The sequence below is a fragment of the Juglans regia genome, chromosome 7 (genome assembly GCF_001411555.2).
Source record: "Juglans regia cultivar Chandler chromosome 7, Walnut 2.0, whole genome shotgun sequence".
NCBI classification, from domain to species: domain Eukaryota; kingdom Viridiplantae; phylum Streptophyta; class Magnoliopsida; order Fagales; family Juglandaceae; genus Juglans; species Juglans regia.
Genome location: NC_049907.1, coordinates 46,303,992 through 46,322,249, shown reverse-complemented (window position 1 = coordinate 46,322,249; position 18,258 = coordinate 46,303,992). Strand labels below are relative to the sequence as shown.

General features: G+C 36.7%; 2 protein-coding genes across 5 annotated transcripts; both read right to left on the bottom strand.

The window, feature by feature from the left end:
• Nucleotides 1–730: 730 nt before the first annotated feature.
• On the bottom strand, nucleotides 731–4,984 carry LOC109013123. 4 transcript variants are annotated; one of them, XM_018995104.2, is made up of 6 exons: nucleotides 4,747–4,984; nucleotides 4,472–4,594; nucleotides 2,663–2,924; nucleotides 2,262–2,352; nucleotides 1,202–1,268; nucleotides 731–1,127 (listed from the first exon to the last, which is right to left on the bottom strand). In XM_018995104.2, exons 3-6 carry the CDS (start codon nucleotides 2,781–2,783, stop codon nucleotides 1,074–1,076), a joined length of 333 nt encoding a protein of 110 aa, XP_018850649.1. In that variant the 5' UTR covers nucleotides 2,784–2,924; nucleotides 4,472–4,594; nucleotides 4,747–4,984; the 3' UTR covers nucleotides 731–1,073. The 4 variants fall into 4 exon arrangements, with proteins under 4 accessions (XP_018850649.1, XP_018850646.1, XP_018850647.1 ...); XM_018995101.2 differs by having other exon boundaries at nucleotides 2,663–2,919; nucleotides 4,747–4,912; XM_018995102.2 differs by having other exon boundaries at nucleotides 2,663–2,919; nucleotides 4,719–4,883.
• An 11,000-nt stretch (nucleotides 4,985–15,984) lies between these two features.
• LOC109013126 lies at nucleotides 15,985–17,054 on the bottom strand. Its single transcript, XM_018995109.2, has 2 exons — nucleotides 16,485–17,054; nucleotides 15,985–16,334 (listed from the first exon to the last, which is right to left on the bottom strand). The coding sequence occupies exons 1-2, from the start codon at nucleotides 16,651–16,653 to the stop codon at nucleotides 16,108–16,110; spliced, it is 396 nt and encodes a 131-aa protein (XP_018850654.1). The 5' UTR covers nucleotides 16,654–17,054; the 3' UTR covers nucleotides 15,985–16,107.
• Nucleotides 17,055–18,258: the final 1,204 nt, after the last annotated feature.

Sequence of the window (18,258 nt, the reverse complement as noted above, 5' to 3'; positions counted from 1 at the left end):
ATTTTCTGAAAGTTGATTATGGGAATAAATAAAGAACAAAACTCAGTTGGAGTTGAGCATTAGCATTGGAACAGGCAAAAGCAAATTTAAAATTTGGCTAATATTACATGTTTTGTCATTTTTCTATTCCATTCAAAACCAATTCTCAATTGGATTATCCAAATATTAATAATTTAATAATTTATTATTATTTTGTATCTTATATTATAATTCTACCGATCATAAATCAAATTATAATTAAATTATTATTATTTAAACAATCATATTTTCAATAGTCATTTAACACTAATAACTACAAATTTTTATACTAGTGTTCCATTTGATGCTGTAAAGAATGCCAAGGCCTGGGGTGAAAAATACTTCTTCAATAACTTTGATAGGTTGATAAGTGTCGAAACAATTATTGATGCAGATAATGTCTTCAGAAATCAGCAAGGTATTCCCTCCAACGTCCCAGGCCGGTTTCAAAGCCCCAAAAAAATAATAATAATAATAATAATTCTAGAAAAAGAGAGGTTTTTTGCGTGGGCCCCATGAAAAAGAAAGAATAAAATAATTTTTGTCCAAGCTACAATATGGCAAGTATGAACCCAGCTATAGAAATACTGTAGCTCAAAGCCTAACATATTTTGGACTTAATTTTTAGTAAAATTTAGGCAAACTTTTGACTTTGATTGAGGATGCATGTTTCAATACCAGTGCTCTTAGACATGCAAACCAAGAAATCCTGTCACAAGGTAATAACTCAGAGATTTATATTAAGAGAAAAAGGGAGGAGGGAATTTACCACAAGCCCTAACTTGCAAGTGCTGGTAGCATTCGAGTCAGTGTAGACAAAGTTTAATAGATTTTGCAAAACTTGCCCCCTAGAACGCTCGTGCCATAATTTGAATTAAATGTAATACAAGCATGTCTAAAAGGCCTGAATTATAGATGATGTTTCTGTTGATATAAAAGCCGCTATTTGCCCAAATCACCCCCACCCCTTACCATGGAAGCAACTTGAATGTTAGAACAGCTATGACGGGTTTTGATATCTCAAAAACCTTTAACGCATCAAACATTTCTGCTGCTCAATCATATAATCCCTCCTGCTCCCAGATGTCCACGAGAAAATCTACCATTTCCTGTGTTCAGGATCAACAAAGTATTAAATAAAGCATGGTATCATGATTATCAGCATTTGAGGGCAGATGCTTACAACAAGCGGAATAGGCTGAGGGAATGGCTTGTTGCTCCCAAGCAAACTTTCATACGATGCATTCCAACTGCAAAGCCAGGATTTGTTTTTTAAATCAATGCATAGACAATGAGTGCTGAAAAGATAAAAGAAATTAATTCATGAATAACCAATAACCGCTTTACAATCTAAGGGGTATACATTCCAGAAACTGTTCTCCAACATTTCCTATATCTTCCACTCAATGCTACTTTAATGCGTAAACTCAAGTAATGAGATCCTAAAGTGCCAGCCACACTAAATCAGACAGGAGACATGGGATGTGACACCAATATTCAACTCTCTTTCTTTCTACTTTTGTTTTGTAGGGATAAAGGCCAAGGCCAAACATTGCCCAACAAGGAAATGGGTCTGTTCAGCAAGATAGTTCATATGCTACAATGAAGTGGATAAACTAAATACAATGAAGGTAAAGAAAGTCTTCGCCTAAGGGTGATCATCATCTTTCTTTAAGGCAGGGAAAGGTGGAAGGGGGAGGAATGAGTTTGGCCCAAAGGGAAGGGAAATGGGAAGATTCAAACTAGTAACCTCCGTTGCATGAGGCATGATCCCCAACCACTTGTGCTACCCCTTGGGGCTTCTTGGGATGATATTATTTCTTGAAATCCTGATATAAAATAACAACTTAGACTCAGATTGTACAGAGGAAAAAAAAAACTTGTTCCAAACTCTTATTTGGAAGAAACATGATATAAATCCATCTTCATGTGCTGTCAAACCCCAAAGGGAAATAATAAAACAAAATAAAAATCAAACTCACCCTCCTCTTCCCTTCTCAGTTTTCAATGGAAAATATGTAACTTAAAAGTCTTAATAACTGAAAACAAATCTTACTAACCAATGAATGAACTTTTTGATAAGTTAGGCCGGGCAACTAATTAATTATCATTCCTTTGAGAAGGAGAGAGAGAGAGAGTAAAATAGGCACAAACTCACATTAGTGTTACACTACTGGTAGATCAAGTATTTTTTTTTTTAATGAAATTAAATCATTTCCCACGCAAAGATTAGAGCAACTCACCTTAATTTGGGTTCTCGTGTCTGTTGAACCCTGTTCTCGGACCTCTTACTTCCTACCCAACGCTGCCTAGTCTGATTCCAGAGAAGAAGACCTATTGCCCGTACAAGATAGGAAATGTAAGTTCAACATAATCAAAACAAAAAAATGGACAAATACACAGACAAAGTCAACACAAGACAAATTTCAGAGCAATATGCTGTACCATCTACAACATCATATAAATGTCTTTTTTTTTATAAGTATCATCATATACATGTTGGCACCCAACAACCTTTGAAATATCAATCGGGGTCCTATATAACTCCAACCCCCCACCTCAACACACCAAAAGGAGAGTCGAGACCCACCCATAGCTGTGGCCGACATATGCACTTAACATTCAAGTAGAAGTAAAAACTTGCCATGATTTACAAATTCAGAAGGGGTGTTAGCATTTCCAGCAACACCATGCAAATCCAGAATTTGATTGGTTGTACTGATTGATGATAAGCTTCCTTGCGACTGAACTGCACTGTTGTCCATATCCCACGTACTGGTGGTCCAGAAACCCTCTGATATGCTAGGCTTTTTCACCTTCTGACCTTGAATCTGCTCTCCTTTTGATTGTGTATCCAATGAGGTAGTTATTGTTGGCTTGGTATAGCGACCAAGACAACCACTGCTCTGTTACAAAGTGAATTCTGTTCTGTTACAAATCTCATATAATAATATAGCCGAGAGCAGCCATCACAACCTAAAAAACTTCAGGCTGATACCTAGATAAATTGGTCCACATAGAACCTTCTCTATCTATCTCAACCCAGAAAGAAAAGACTTATCATTTTATAAATGAACAATAGAAAATCACATATGAATAAATCACTAGACAAAGAATATGAAATTAGCAACTAAAATCACCCATCAATTTTGTTGAAAGAGCAACACCTCAACAAGTAGAAACTGTACGGGGAAAAGTGGAGAGGAAAGAGTTCAAATAATCATTCTTTTATAAGGTTCAAAAAATCATTATTTGGTGTACATCTAGAATCCATGGAATACTTGTGATAACAAACTTGTTTTATAGAAACACTGCTTAATAAATTGCATCAGTTCCCCAGACCTCAAGTTGCTAACAAGTTTTTTCATGCTTTTTGCCAGCAAAAGTTTCATTGGATGCAAGTTCAAGCCAAAACTAATGTTGTGGTTGAGGGGCCAAATGCCAGTGTTGTTAAAGACACCAGATGTAACAATGCTCAAAGGTCTCATGAGGCCTAGGGTGACAGGGTCAAGCAGATATGCATTTTTTAAATACATATCAAGTCATGCAAGATCATTATTTTTGGATCCTAGAATGCTACGGAACTAAATACAAGATCAATGATTTGTATACAGGTGAATCAAAGGGCAAGTGAAACCAATGCCCTGTTTACAAAAGGGCAACTCATTCCATTTAGACAGACGTGATCTTTTTGCTTTTAAAAAAATCTTGCTGGGGGCAGGGCGCGGGGGGGTGGGAGCAGGTGATGTGGTTGCTTGGATTTGGTATTAGACTTTATCACGCGCATTTAGCCATATAAAGTTAAGGGAAACATATAGGGTATGGTGTATTGGACTATGACAATAGTTGATCAACTAATCAACGTTAATTATATATTGTTTAGACCTCATCATCATTTTTCTAATCAGCTAGCAAATCATATTTTTAATCGAGTATTTCTTAAATAAACAATCAAAAGCACGCTCTTCAGTGCCTGGTGCTTCCGGAATAAAATTGGGCACTTTTTCCGCTTTTGGTGCATGCACTTTCGCTATGGGAGTGAGAAGCGTTTTTCTTTTGGCGCTTTGGACCTAGGTTCGCTTTTGACAACAAGGCATGAGATAAGCAGAACATTTATGTCATCTCCGAGATCAAATCATATGATCGAAAACCGGTACTCAACGGGGGGCCATCATGGTGTCCCCCCCCGCCGGAAAAAAAAGGAACGGAACATGATGAAACTATGAAAGTCTGCTACAGGTCTGAAAGTCTGCTACAGGTCTGCAGTGCCCATATCATTTTCTTTATTCAACGTCAGAACTCATTTTTTCCTTCGTTTTCTCATGAACCAAACAACTAAAACCACGATAGATTCCAATTCAAACACGAAAAAAAAAACCAAAGCTGGAAGACTAATTGAACCAAAAATACCCATAGAACTCCAAATCTGTAATGGGAATCAGAAAAAACTTACCCCATGTCATTCAATACAAGAAAGACCCACGAAAGCCTTATCAGATCCACTTAGAAATTTCCCCGGGAAAATCAAAGCTCAAAGGGAAACCGATTCCAGGAAAGAAAACAAGAGAGAGCCCTCCTATGTGCCAAAAAAATAATGGGCATCAGGAAAAAAATTAGAACAAACATGAAAATAAGAGAAGAATAATAATTTTTTTTTTTTTTAAAGGATTGTTTTCTTCAATCAAGGGAAAGAAAAAGACCCGTGAGATTGCGTAATTGAAGACTCACTATCTTTCTCTTTCCTGGAACCGAAAGCAGGGATGGCCTTTCGGATCGCTGCTTGCTTAACCTGTTCCTCTTCTCCGGCTAGTATTTGGAAGAAGGAATAAAGAGGGGAATAGGTGGAATTGAAGAATATTATGTACAGATGGTAGGGTGGAGATTAGGCTCCCCTGCAGTTTTCCACTGTCAAGTTGTTCTTTTTGGTTTCGTTGATTTCCGACACCTCACGACTCCAAAAAGTCAATGAGAATCTACCACACACGAGACATCCATTATTGTTAATTTTAGTTCCTGTCTTTTATTTGTTTATTTTTAGTTTTGGGAAACAAATCAATTTACTTACATTTTCAGATAATTTTATTTTTGCTAATCCGATTAAAGGTGGTCTTAATTTTTTTATGTAATATTGAGTAAAAAAACATAGTCTATTTCGCACATAATAATATTAAATTTCATCCAAAAATTTACTATTCCCATACAAGAAAATAATACACTTTCAAAATTATTTAACATTATTTTTTTGGGAGGATACAAATCCTAATAGGATGCAAGCCACCGAGATCATGTAGCCATTCATAAATTGCTTATCAATTGCAAAAACTCCTACTATAAAAAAAAAAAACATATTATTATATACTTATTTCTTTTCATAGTTATAATTAGGGGTGTAACTGATTCAATTCGACTCGATTTTGTATATTTTTTAAAATCGAACCGGTATATAACGGTTTTGAAAATTTAAGAATCGATACCAAAACTAGAATTTTTTATTTTTTTCAATTTTAGTCCGGTCTAATCTGATTTTTTCAATTTTATGAATTATCTATATTAGTAATAATATGATGTTTACATAATACTAAACTATTAGTTTATTTATATTATAGTATAAATACATTATTTTACAACAACTAACACATATTAGTATTGTATTTAATTTAACTATAGATATACGTTCTAGACTTTTTATATTGGTATATATGATCAATGTATTTGCAAAAGGAATATATATTTATATTATAATTTATTATGTCAAAAATGTATTTATCCTTGATATTTATATATCAAAAGTAAGTTTATATTAATAACTTAATCTTAATGTTTATGTTTAAGATTAAAATTTTATGTTATATTAATTTTATATTATAAATTAAAATTTATATGTTATACCAAATGTTATATTAAAAGTTATAAGATTAATTTTATGTTATGTCACATGTTATATTAATTTTATGTTATAAGATTAATAAATTTGAATAATAAGATTAGAATTTCATGTATATTAATTAGCAATTTAACATATAATATATAAAAATTATATATAATATAAAAAATTATAAATACATATACCGATCCAGTTCGGTTTAAACCAGTGTTTAAAATATTAAAATCGGTACTGAACCGGTCCGGTTCAACCTGTTTTAAAATATATACATATATATTTTTTTAACCCCTACTTGTGACTCTAAATCACAACTTTTTTTCTCCTATGAAGACGCACTGGATTCATATAAGAGAAATTATGTTTTACACTCAGAGTATAAGCGCTACGTATTTTTTTTGAAAAAGTAAGTATAAATAGGACCCATACGAGAAAAATTAATTTTTTAAAGGTGGACCTCACTTTTTTTCAAAAGAAATGTGCGGCGATTGCATAACTCACGACTGTATCTAGCATTATTTTAAATTAAAATTTATTGCCTTGAAAAATCACTAAATTCTTAATTGTCAAAATAAGATAAATTAGTCATGATAAATGATATTTGCAGTTATAGAGTGCACAAGTGTCTCGCGCTCACTTTTTTGAAAAAATGAGTAAATATAAAACTCATATGAAAAAATTAATTTTTTAATAGTAAATCTTACTCTTTTTTAAAAAGAGTGCACGACGCTTGCATAATCGATTATATCTAGCATTATTAGTGAGTCTAGGATCCAAATTTCACAGCAAAAAATATATCCACAGCCTAAATAATAGAGCCCAATTGGTAAGGAGGATTTATTGGAAGCTATTTATAAGTTTTTCCACACTCATTCTATTCTTAGATTCTATGTTGCTTCTTTTATTGTTATGATTCCTAAAGTGGACAAGCCCTCTACTTTTGATAAATTCAGGCATATTAGTCTTTATTCGGTGATTTATAAGATTTGTGCTAAGATTATTGTGAATCATTTGACGAACTTGCTCTCTAAGATAATTTATCAAAAGCAAGGGCATTCATCCCTGGTCGTAGTATTTTCGAGAATATTAGCTTAACCCAAGAGATGATCCATTCTATTCATAACAATTCAAATGGGGTAATGTTTTAGTCAAGCTTAATATGTCTAAGGCTTATGACAGAGTTGACTGAAATTTTCTTCTTCATGTCTTGGCTTCTGTTGGTTTCTCTTCGCAAGTTTGTAATCTGATTAGGATATGTATTGCTACGCCTTAGTATTCTATCATGATGAATGACACTCCTTTAATGTTCTTTAAAGGCGAACATGAGTTGAAGCAAGGTGATTCTCTTTCACTATATATGTTCATTAGTATGCAAGATGTGTTTTTTCGTCTCTTCAAGAAATCCTTTGGAATGGTAAAATTGGGCAATTTTCTCAAGCAAGAGGTACCCCTCTTATTTCCCATTTTATGTATGTTGATATAGTTATATTTGCTAATGGGAGTAAGAAATCTATGAGAGGTTTGATGCAAGCTTTGACTCTACATGAAAATAGGACAAGTCAAGTCCTTAATAAGGATAAAAGTGCTATTTACTTTTAAAAAAAGAAAAAATCCAATTTTCAAGAAAAATTTCTTACTTCACATTACTGGTTTTACTGGAGGTTTTTTCTCTTTTAAATATTTGGGTGTGCTTATTGTGGTTGGTAGACTAAAGGCCTATGATTTGGTAAGTTACTCTGGAAAGTTAAAAACAAAATAGCGGAATGGAAAATGAAAATGCTTTCAGTTGGTGGTAGAACTATTTTGTTGAGGCATGTGTTGTCCAGTATGGCCACTCATATTCTTGCTATCTTATATGTCCCTAAGGTTGTGCTCATGGCGCTTAATAGGATCTTGAGTTCATTCTTCTGGGGTGAGTCTGATGGAAAAGGTAAGAGAAAATGAGTGGTTTGGAAAAATATCTATCATCCTACTGATGAAGGGGGGTTCGGGTTTCAGGATTTTGGAAAGATTCAACGACCTTTGCATTTAAAGCTTGTCTGGCGTCTCATTAAAGGTCATTTTTTATGGGTAGATTTCTTTAGAGGAAAGTATGCTAGGGGTAATCACTTACCCCTCTTGGTACCTAATAAGGGTACTCGGTTATGAAAGTTTAATGTTCATACTATTCCAGATGTTTTGAATAGCTCTAGGTAGGGGTGATACCCGCCCCCTACGGGGCGGGGCCACCCCTCCCCCGCCACCCGCCCCCGCATATGCGGGGGGGGGATTTTTTCCCCCGGACCCCTCCCCCGCATGGGCGGGGGCGGGGTCCCCCGTCCGCTGCCCGGGGTGCGGGGGTGGACCCCCACCCGTCCGCACCCCCGTACTGAGTACTGGGCCTCCGGCCCAGTACTTTTTTCTGGGCCATAAATGGCCCAGAATCAGTTTTTGGGCCCCTTTGGGCCCAGAATTCGTTTTGGGCCACATTATTTATATTAAAAAAAATATAAAATTAAAAACAGAAAAGAAATATTTTTTTTTGATAAGTAGATATTAAGTTTTAACTATTAAATAATTAAGTAATATTCATCACTAAGGCAATAAGACACTATGCTACAATAAATAGTTTACAATTATACAAATTAAGAGAACTAATAAACTATTACACTATTACAAACTCTTCTAAAAAAAATAAATATTACAAATTGTATAATTAACTATTGTAGCAACATTACAATAATTGTAAATTAAGAAAATTAATTTTAGGGGTGGAGCCGTAGTTGTGAGTTCACTGAGCGACTGCTGCGAGACTGAAAATCAATAAGTTAAAAATAAAAGTTAATAAGTCAAAAAACCTGAAATATTAATAAGTTAAAAATAAAACAAATTAGAATTAAAAAGTTATAAACAAACAATTAGGGAAGAAATTATGCAAACCATGGCAATGGTGAGTCCAATACAAAAGTCATACTGCATCGGAGGTAGCCGTAGACGCCGTCTCATGTATCACTATAAGTATTAAATTTGAAATGAAATTAATGAATACCAATTAAATGAAAATAAATAAATGAAAATAAGAAATTAGAATAAATACCAGATCCAGATTGATCATCACCCTCCTCCTCGACGTCGGCCTCCTCATACTCAAGAACATCCGGAACATGAATTGGAGTTCCCTTGATCCAATTCTGGGTGCAAATCAAAGCCTCCACAGTGGCAGGAGCTAATGAACTCCGAAATGAATCTAATACACGTCCTCCGGTGCTAAAGGCCGACTCTGAGGCTACTGTGCTAACAGGGATGGCCAAAAGTGAGCGGGCTATCTCTCCAAGGATGGGATACTTCACAGCATTCACCTTCCACCAACTTAATATATCGAAATCTCGTGAAAATGGTAGCATCTCTGCTGCTAAGTATCTGTCTATCTCTGACTGAGCCTCTACAGAAGTCCGGAGGAAGGGGGCCTGCTCATACCTCTCACCCCACTCCAATCTACGCCTTTTCCCACTCTCGACTTCAGGAAACTGTGAGCCTGAGGCTGAGGGGGTAGATGTAGGTGCCGCAATATTACCACCCCGCAAGGTGGAAAACTCATCAAATAATCTAGTAAGGGTTTCCCGAACCCTTGTTGCAATAAGCTCCGCCCATACTTGCCCGTACGCAAGGCCCAATCCAAATATCATGCCATCCAACTTATACCTCGGGTCAAATACGACAGCTACATATAACAAAATATTAGCCCTAGTTAAATCTCCCCAATACTTGTCGTACTTTGACCTCATAATCAATGCCATCTCCCGCAGCCTAATGTGACCACCCGCGACCATGTCATCTAATTCTTCTTTTACCCTACATATTTGCTGGCATACAACATTGGATGTAGGGTACAAAGTTCCAGATAGCCTCGTGGTGATATCGTAAAAAAGCCTCAAAAAGTCTACAAAAATAGTTACAACTTCCCAATCATCAGCTACGGGTTTCCCCAATCCCCCGTGATCATCAAAATATTTTACATATTGGATGTCTTCATCACCCAATAATGCAAATGCCAGCCTATATTCTTGGGCCGCCTCTAACATCAGAAATGTTGAGTTCCATCGTGTAGGCATATCAGTACAAAGACCCTTCTTAGATGTTAGACCCGCAGATCTCGCAGCAACCTTGAATTTCTCCAACCTTGAAGGAGAAAATCTCACCCATCTCACAGCAGTCCTAACTCGAGCAATCGAGTCATGAAGATCTCTCAAACCATCACTGACAATCAAATTCAGAATATGTGCTGCACATCTCACATGCAGACACTCACCACCCATAAGTGTCTTATTTGCCTCTCTAAGATAAGTTCCAAATGTCCTAATGCAACATCGTTAGACGAGGCATTATCGACTGTGACTGTAACAACTCGGCTCAAACCCCACTCTTTTATTGAAGCCTCCAAGGCCTTCCCAACTGTCTCACCCTTATGATCGGTGATTTTACAAAATTTTATGATTTTCTTATGTAATGTCCAATGGCAATCAATAAAATGCACAGTCAAAGACATATAATTAAAATTTTGGATCGATGTCCAAGTGTCAGTGGTGAGACAAACAAATTGATCTGCCAATTGACCCTTCAACTTCTCCTTTTCAATGTAAAAATGCTTTTTTACATCCTTTGCCACCGTGTGGCGAGAGGGAATATTAAACCTTGGTTCCAAGTAGTGAGAATACGCCTGGAACCCTTTCCCGTCTACAATTTGAAAAGGTAGCTCGTCCATTATGACCATACGAGCTAGATGTCTTCTACACTCATCGGGATCATACTTAGTATACCCCCTCAAACTTGCACCCCCACTAGTCCCATCCGCCATTTTTTGAAGTCCAACTTCTAGCCTAGATTGGCTTTTATCTTGTAATGATCTTAATATTGGACTTTTTTTGCATTGCTCTTCTAAGTGCACCTTTAATTGAGAGGTGCCATGTTTCCTATAGTGGCGTCCATAAATTTTGCCACAATGGTTACACTTGGCTTGGGGGTTACTTGAGTCACCACCCTCTAATTTGGTGAAATGAGTCCAAACTATTGAAGCAGGTTTCTTGCTGGGCTTGGGGGCGGGGCAAGGTGCCGTAGGGCTAGGGGTAGGGGTATGAGTAGGAGGGGTAGGTGTAGGTGTAGGTGTAGGGGTAGGGGTGCCCTCGGCCTGAAAAGGAGAGCTCGCACTCGAATCCGCTGGAATATCCATGAACTAAAGCAAACAAGAAATCTGAAATAATAGAAAACATAACTATATAATGAACATAAAATAAAAGTAGAATAACAAAAAGTATCACACTATCACTTTACATTCACATATATATATAGTGTACTTTGGTTATAAAATGTAATAAAGTATATTAACAACAAATACACTATATGTTGTTAATAAAGTATATTAACAAATACACTATATGAGGCAAGAAAATATGGATGTTTCCTTTATTTAAGTAAGGTGGAAAAGTCCACATCCAACAAATTATAAAATATTAACAAAGAAATGAGAAATAAAAAAATAATATAGCCTTGTAACATGCACGGCAGTGCCTATATAATGAAAGCAAGTCCTCACAAAGGAGGTATTGAATCCAATTTGACACCTTCTAGCTACATACAATTATATATAAACAATTATTTGCTTATTAGTTGTATATACTATCCAACTATTTATATATATATATATATACATACAAGTTGACATAAAAAGGGGTGCCACTTAACCAATATGCATGTGCACCCAGCTTCGCAAGAAGACTGCATGTCTTCAAATGTGTACACACACACACAGAGATCATTCCATAATAACAACAACAATTGTTACTACTAATATTGGATATGATTTTCAAGAAGCAGCAGAAAATCCAAATTATCATAGGCTTCATAGCATAATGGATATGCAAAAGAAATTGTGAAATGGGGCCTAAAACTCATTTACCTCCCATTGAAAATATCAAATTCATTTTCTAGCTAATACGAGGCTTTGGATGCTATATATTTGACCCCACATGCCAACGATGAATTTATCATCTCCTAAGAGTTTAGATTTTTTGGAGTTTAAATTTTTTAGATAAGTATGATTTAACTCAAAGAATGAAAGTATAGCATGAGACTTTTCGGAATTAATTCCAAATCATGCTTGCTCTCTACTGATTTTTCTCCTTTGAAAGCCCTAAATTAATTTAGGGTTTCGGATTTGAGCCCTAAATTAATTTAGGGGTTTCAATCTTTGAAACCCCTAAATTAATTTAGGGTTTCGGATTTGAGCCCTAAATTAAATTAGGGGTTTCAATCCAAATTAATTACACAATTAATTTCAATCCAAAGATTCCAAACCGAAATAATTACAGAAATGAGAAATCAAACACAATTCACATGCATTTCACGGACTCATTCAAATTTCAAACCAAAACACATGCACAATCTAAGCTCCACAGCACACAATTCACAAAAATCCCATCCTCCATCTCCGATAAACCCCATCCTTCCTCCAATCTCCATTAAAAATATAAATCACAACAAAATAAAATGGGTTTCGTCGTTTCTTACCTTTCGGGATTCGGATCTTCGGTGAGATGCAGAGAAACGGACCGGATGGGCGGATGCGCACGGCGACGTTGAAGCCACCGCTGGTAGCTGGGTGCGGCGCCGGAAACTCAGACTTAGAGAGAGGGAGGGTTGAGCGGCGGAGAGACAGAGATGAGAGAAGTGAGGGTCTGAGAGTGAGCGAGGCCGAGGGAGGGAATCGGGGGGGGGCTAATTAACCCAGGCATGAAACGACGTCGTTTCATGCCTGGGTTTTTATATATATATGGATGCGGGGCGGGTGTGACCCCCATCCCGCACCCGCCCCCGGATAGAGCCCCAGATGCGGGGCGGGTGACCCCGCCCCGCATCTGGCTGACGGGGTGGTCCGCCCCGCCGCACGGGTGCGGGGCGGAACCGGGCCGGGGCAGCGGGGGCGGGGCCCCGCTGCCCACCCCTAGCTCTAGGTGGATCGTGAGAAAGGGTGATATTTATTTCTGGTTTGAGAATTGGGAGAAAGGGGCCCTTTGAATGGTCATTATCCAGTGATTGAGAATATTTTGCTTAAAATTAAAGAGTGTCACATTGAAAATGCGTGAGATACTTCTCTTTTGGAATGCCTAGTGGGTCATCAAAAAACAGCTGATCTGGTTCAATTATAGGCTAGTCGTAAGGAGGGGCATGGTGTTTTAGTTTGGTTGAAGGATACTCATGGTTAGTTTACTGCGAAAAGTGCATGAGATTGTATTAGAGTTCGAGCGCCGCCTTTACCTTTGGTTCAGTGGATTTGGCACAATAACATTTCTAAGAAAATTTCTATTATGATATAGAAAGTTTCTAATAACTGTTTGAGTATTGATGATAAGATTAAAATGGTCCACATCCCTATGATTTCTAATTGTAATTGTTGTGCCATAGGTCATTTTGAAGATCTTAATCATGTGCTTTGTACTGATGATTTTGCTAATCAAATTTGGCGTCTGGCTGCGACTCAATTAGGTGTGCATATGAGTAATTTTTGAACTTTGCATAAGCAAATTAATTTTTGGTTTCGTCGTGCTGGTAAGTCTTCTCAATTACGGACTGTTTTGGTCTTCTCCCATATATAGTTTCTTGGAAGTTTTGGGAGAGGCTTTGCAAAGCAATGTTTGAAGATAAGGTTGACACGGTTGAGTCTGTTTGGCATTTTATCAAATTATGGTTTCGTCAGATTATGCATATGATCATTAAAGTTTTGAGGTTACCTAATCAGGATGTTACTATTTTAGATCGGTTGGAGATCCCGATGGGCTGGGTCAAACTTAATATGGATGGGAGTAGTTTTGGTAATCCTGGACAGTCAAGAGCAGGGGATGTTATTCGTGTTGATAATGGTACTTTGTATGCTGCTTATTTTGTTTTCTTGAGTTAGGACTCTAATAATTTTGCTGAAATACAGATTTTGCTGGAAGGGTTTCGGAGGTGATATCAACTTCTTTTTAACTGGGTAGAAATTGAGACTAACCCCCAAATTATTATGAATTGGATCACTATGGGTGACTGTAATATATGGTATATGTGGAATTTTTGGAATAAGCTACATGTTTATTTTGCTTCTACGGAGTACCGAGCGAAACATATTTTTTGAGAAAGTAATGCGGTAGCTGATCTTCTTGCCAAGAGTGGAGCTGAGAGATTAAATCTAGATTGGACAGGTGATAGAGATAAACTACACAACAATTTAAGAGGTCTTCTACGCATGGATGAAATTGATCTTCCTTATTTACAGATCTCGTAGTGTTTTCCTATTAAGCTGCATTTGATTTATTTGTTTATTTACTTTATATGCATGCGGTTTCTTTTCTTTGTTTGCTTGCAAGTTTTTAGATTGGTTTTTTATATTTGGTTAGTTCTTTCTTTTTGGGTATATTGCATTGTGGTTGGGAGTTTTAGGTTTTTTTTATGCCTATGTTTGGATTTCCTTAATTATTTGTACCCCAAGTATCAATAGATATAATCACGGTTTTCTTCCATCATAAATAAAAGTTTTTAGTAAAATTAGGGTATCATCCTCTTCTTTAAAAAAAAGGAAAAAACCCCCCCCCCCCCCCAAAAAAAAACTCAAATTAAAGTAAACGAAGTCAGCAGTCAAATCTTTAAAAACCCCAACTCCTTTGTGTCGAGAAGATTCGACCTTTGCCCGCTTGAGGCATGTGATTGGGAGATTGAGAAAGCAAGGTAAAATGACGCAGATTAAATTCAATTGCTAGAAGCCGTACCCAGAAAATGTTGTACCTTGTCGTTCTCCCTTTCCGTTTAAACCAATGAATACCTTCTTTTGGCAGATAACAAACAAATACATCTCATTTGCAGGACCATTTTGCCTCCTTAAATTTTTATTTTCGAGTGGGAAAAGAACTTGTTGGGATTCTTGATGCTTGTGTCTGTCCAGATGCTTGATAGAATACAAAGCCTCCATGAGCAGGAAAAGGGCTTTTCAGATTCTTGTCAAAGGCGAGAAAAGGAAATCAAAGCATGCATAATGCATTAGTGCAATGCGCACCAATATGCAATGTAAGAGTCAAAAGAAAAGAGTTATTAAAGATCACCAAGATGTAACGCTTGCAGCTGCATATTGTCTGCCACTCTCTGCAATTTGCACCACTGGATGTGAAGTCTCAACCATTTCATTAAATAAAACTGATAATCTGCAACCCCATTTTCACAATATCTACCACTACCTACCAAGATAAAGCCCCCCCAAAAAAAAAGGAAAAAAAAATTCAACAAATCAATAAAAACAGAGAGATGTTATTTTCTGTTAACAGTTGGTTTGGTCAAAATTTTTTTTTTTTTTTGTTGGGCTGGTTTGATATCTTAGCTCACAGACAACTGTATGTGACTCAATAATTGAAGGGGGGGCTCAAGTGCTCAACACCTCTTTGTTGTGTGGTTCCAAAGAAAGTGTCACTCTCAAAACTCACAAGAATTCGGCCTTTGCAATTAATTCAAACTTCACTTCATTCCTGTGATGGGTTGGGTCTTTCAATCAACTCAGCTGCTGCAGTTCTAATAAGCCATTGGTCTTTAACTCGGTTCTAATTATCCACTCGAAAAACACCCGTCTTTCACAACCTATCCCACCACAAAAGCTTGTCTTTATCTTGGGTTGAACCCTGAATGTTCTGGTTTTTAAGAAAACTACAAACCCCAACTCGATGAATAATTGAATATTAGCCAATAGATGGATAATCATCAAACATATTAGTTAGCTAATATACAATATATACGAACGAGCATGAGTGTGGTCCAGAAGCCACCCAATGCCTTTTCTTCTTATTATTTTTTTAAAAAAAAATGAAAGAATGACATGGCTGAAGATTATATTACAATGATCATGTTAATCAAGGATCCTTTTATTATTATTACTATGAATATTTTACCAAATTATTTTCAACCACAATTCAAGCAAATATTAGAATGAAACTGACTATTAAATCCCACCACTGAAACTATATAGAATGAATAATAAATTTGGATGGAAACAAAACTTTACCCAATATTTCTCTTCTTCTTTTTTTTTTTCTTTTTTTTTTTTAAATGTAAAAACGATGAGTTGGACAGAGCCCAAGTATTTACAAACCACAAGAAAACCAAGATTTTTCTTCTTGTGAGAGCCATACCAGAAAATCCAAGAAGTTTACAACTCATCAATATGAACACTGCATTCTTTGCACACGGTCTTTGAGAATTCCATTGTACAAAGCAATCCGATTCTCTGGCATTCCACGAACTCCCCGGATTTTGTTTCTGCAATCCATTTCAGCTTTGCTCGGTTTCGTTTGCTCCTTCCTGTATTTGTCGCCATTCCCACTTGGGTCCTTCACATCCTCTGCAAATTGCACTTTCTTCTTCTTTCTCTCCTTTTTCTTTTCCTCTGCAATAATGAAGAGAAAACACACAAACTATTTGTTAACCGGAATGATCGGATGTGTTCGACGGTTGCGCAGAGCAAATATCCGAAAAAGACAAAAAAAAAAAAAAACCATATTAAAAGGGAAAAAAAATATAAGGGACACCCACGTACCTGAATATAAGCAAGAACGTAGAATTTGCTTTTCCGGGTGCTGGGGATCCTGATTTTCGGAAATCTGGGTCGGTGGGAAAGACTTCTGCCTACAATAAGCAAGAAACAGGGCTGTGCTAGAGATAGCCATGGCGGTAGCCAAGACCAAACCTTGTGATATGGAAGACATAGCGAGAACAAAACCTCAAAAGCAAGAACAAGCAAGAAATATATTTTCCATGGCGGTAGCCAAGACCAAACCTTGTGATATGGAAGAGCTATACAGAAAAATAGAAAGTCGCGTTTGATACTTTATAAGTTAGAAGTGGGAAAGCTTAGGAGACGCTCAGAAAATGGGAGAAGGCCATTATAATGTGAAAAGAATTGAAGGAGAAGTTGGGATGCTGTTAAAAGAGAGTAATTAATAGACGTGAGCATCTGGATTTCTCGGGTGAGAAGGAAAAGAGGGAGGTGAGCGTTCGGTGTATTTGTGTTGTGGCAGTGCTGGGAAAATCTGGAGTCTTTCGGGTGAGGTCGGCAGTCAACTTGAGTAGAAGTTGTGATTAATGAGCCCCGGGTAAGTCGTGGGAACGGGCGCAACTACTTCTAATTAATCAGGCCTCTGCCACTTGTCACTCTTAACTCAATTTTCCAATAATATAGGAAAACATCTTCGTTGATGATGTTTTAATTCTTTTTTAATTAAATCCCTTTATTTTTCTCATTTTTATTGTCGGTACACGTACACGGAGGTTCAACTCTGATTGCTCACTGAAAGCCACATAAAAAGTCCACTTCACAGCAGATAGAATATATGACAACATCAATCTCATCACACGTGGAAGCTTCGTAGTTCAGCAGCACCTACTTTGATACACGTGTCCAACAGAACCAACGAATACGGACGATGTGGACAAAGAAGGCCTGCGTCCCGTTGCTGTTGGAATAGCGTATACGATGTTAAGGAAGACTCCGCCTTGTAATTTGCCCCAAGTCATCCTGCACATTTATGAGATTAGAAATCACCAAGACAAAAAAAAAAAACAATTATTGGGAAAAGAGTAGACAAGTCAAACTAATGAGAACTTGCCCATCAGTGTAATAATGATCAACCAAACTTGATGATAGTAATAAGCCAGATAGACCTGCAAAACAAAGGACAGCTGCTCAAGAACCTTAGATTTAAAAAGCATATGCCTTCAGAACAAAACTAATGAAGCAGAGAGTTGAACAACATTACAACATTGATCACAGAAAAGAGAGAGGCTATACTTTAAGCAATACAAGAGATCAAAAGAGACGCAAACTAAAATTTAATGATTAACAATAACCTAGAAGACAAAGGAAGATACATTCTTTTGGCAGATTTCAAGGCCCTTTGAAGCAGATTTCAAGGACCAAAGTACTCAAAAGGGCAGTCAACTCAATATTGGCACCTAATATACAAGCAAATATGTAGTTAAGACCAAGAAAGGATACGTCATGAGTTTAAAACAGGCAACTAATATTCACATATTTATCCGATCTAGGAATATAAAAGCACTACAAGTTTCAAAAACTGGTGAAAATGAAAATATGGCGTTACAAAGATCGGGAATTCAAGTCAACAACAAGATGTAGACTAAGAACTTTCATCAACCATTACATTTCATAGCCTCGCACTTTAATAGTCACGTTTCATATTATTACTTATCAAAATAATAATAATCACTTCTCATATAAATCCCCCAAAACAAGGACATCAACTGGTAAACAACCTCACCTAATCCAAAAGTTCAACTTACATTAATGGTTA

What these genes read in the sequence shown, in the direction of transcription:
- LOC109013126 (XM_018995109.2), bottom strand. Translation starts at nt 16,653, where the DNA reads ATGTCTTCCATATCACAAGGTTTGGTCTTGGCTACCGCCATGGCTATC. An exon ending in ACGTTCTTGCTTATATTCAG is followed by an intron (nt 16,335 to 16,484) that starts GTACGTGGGTGT and finishes TCATTATTGCAG; the next exon opens with AGGAAAAGAAAAAGGAGAGA.
- LOC109013123 (XM_018995101.2), bottom strand. An exon ending in TTCTGAATTTGTAAATCATG is followed by an intron (nt 2,353 to 2,662) that starts GCAAGTTTTTAC and finishes TACGGGCAATAG; the next exon opens with GTCTTCTTCTCTGGAATCAG. An exon ending in CTCAGCCTATTCCGCTTGTT is followed by an intron (nt 1,128 to 1,201) that starts GTAAGCATCTGC and finishes TCCTGAACACAG; the next exon opens with GAAATGGTAGATTTTCTCGT.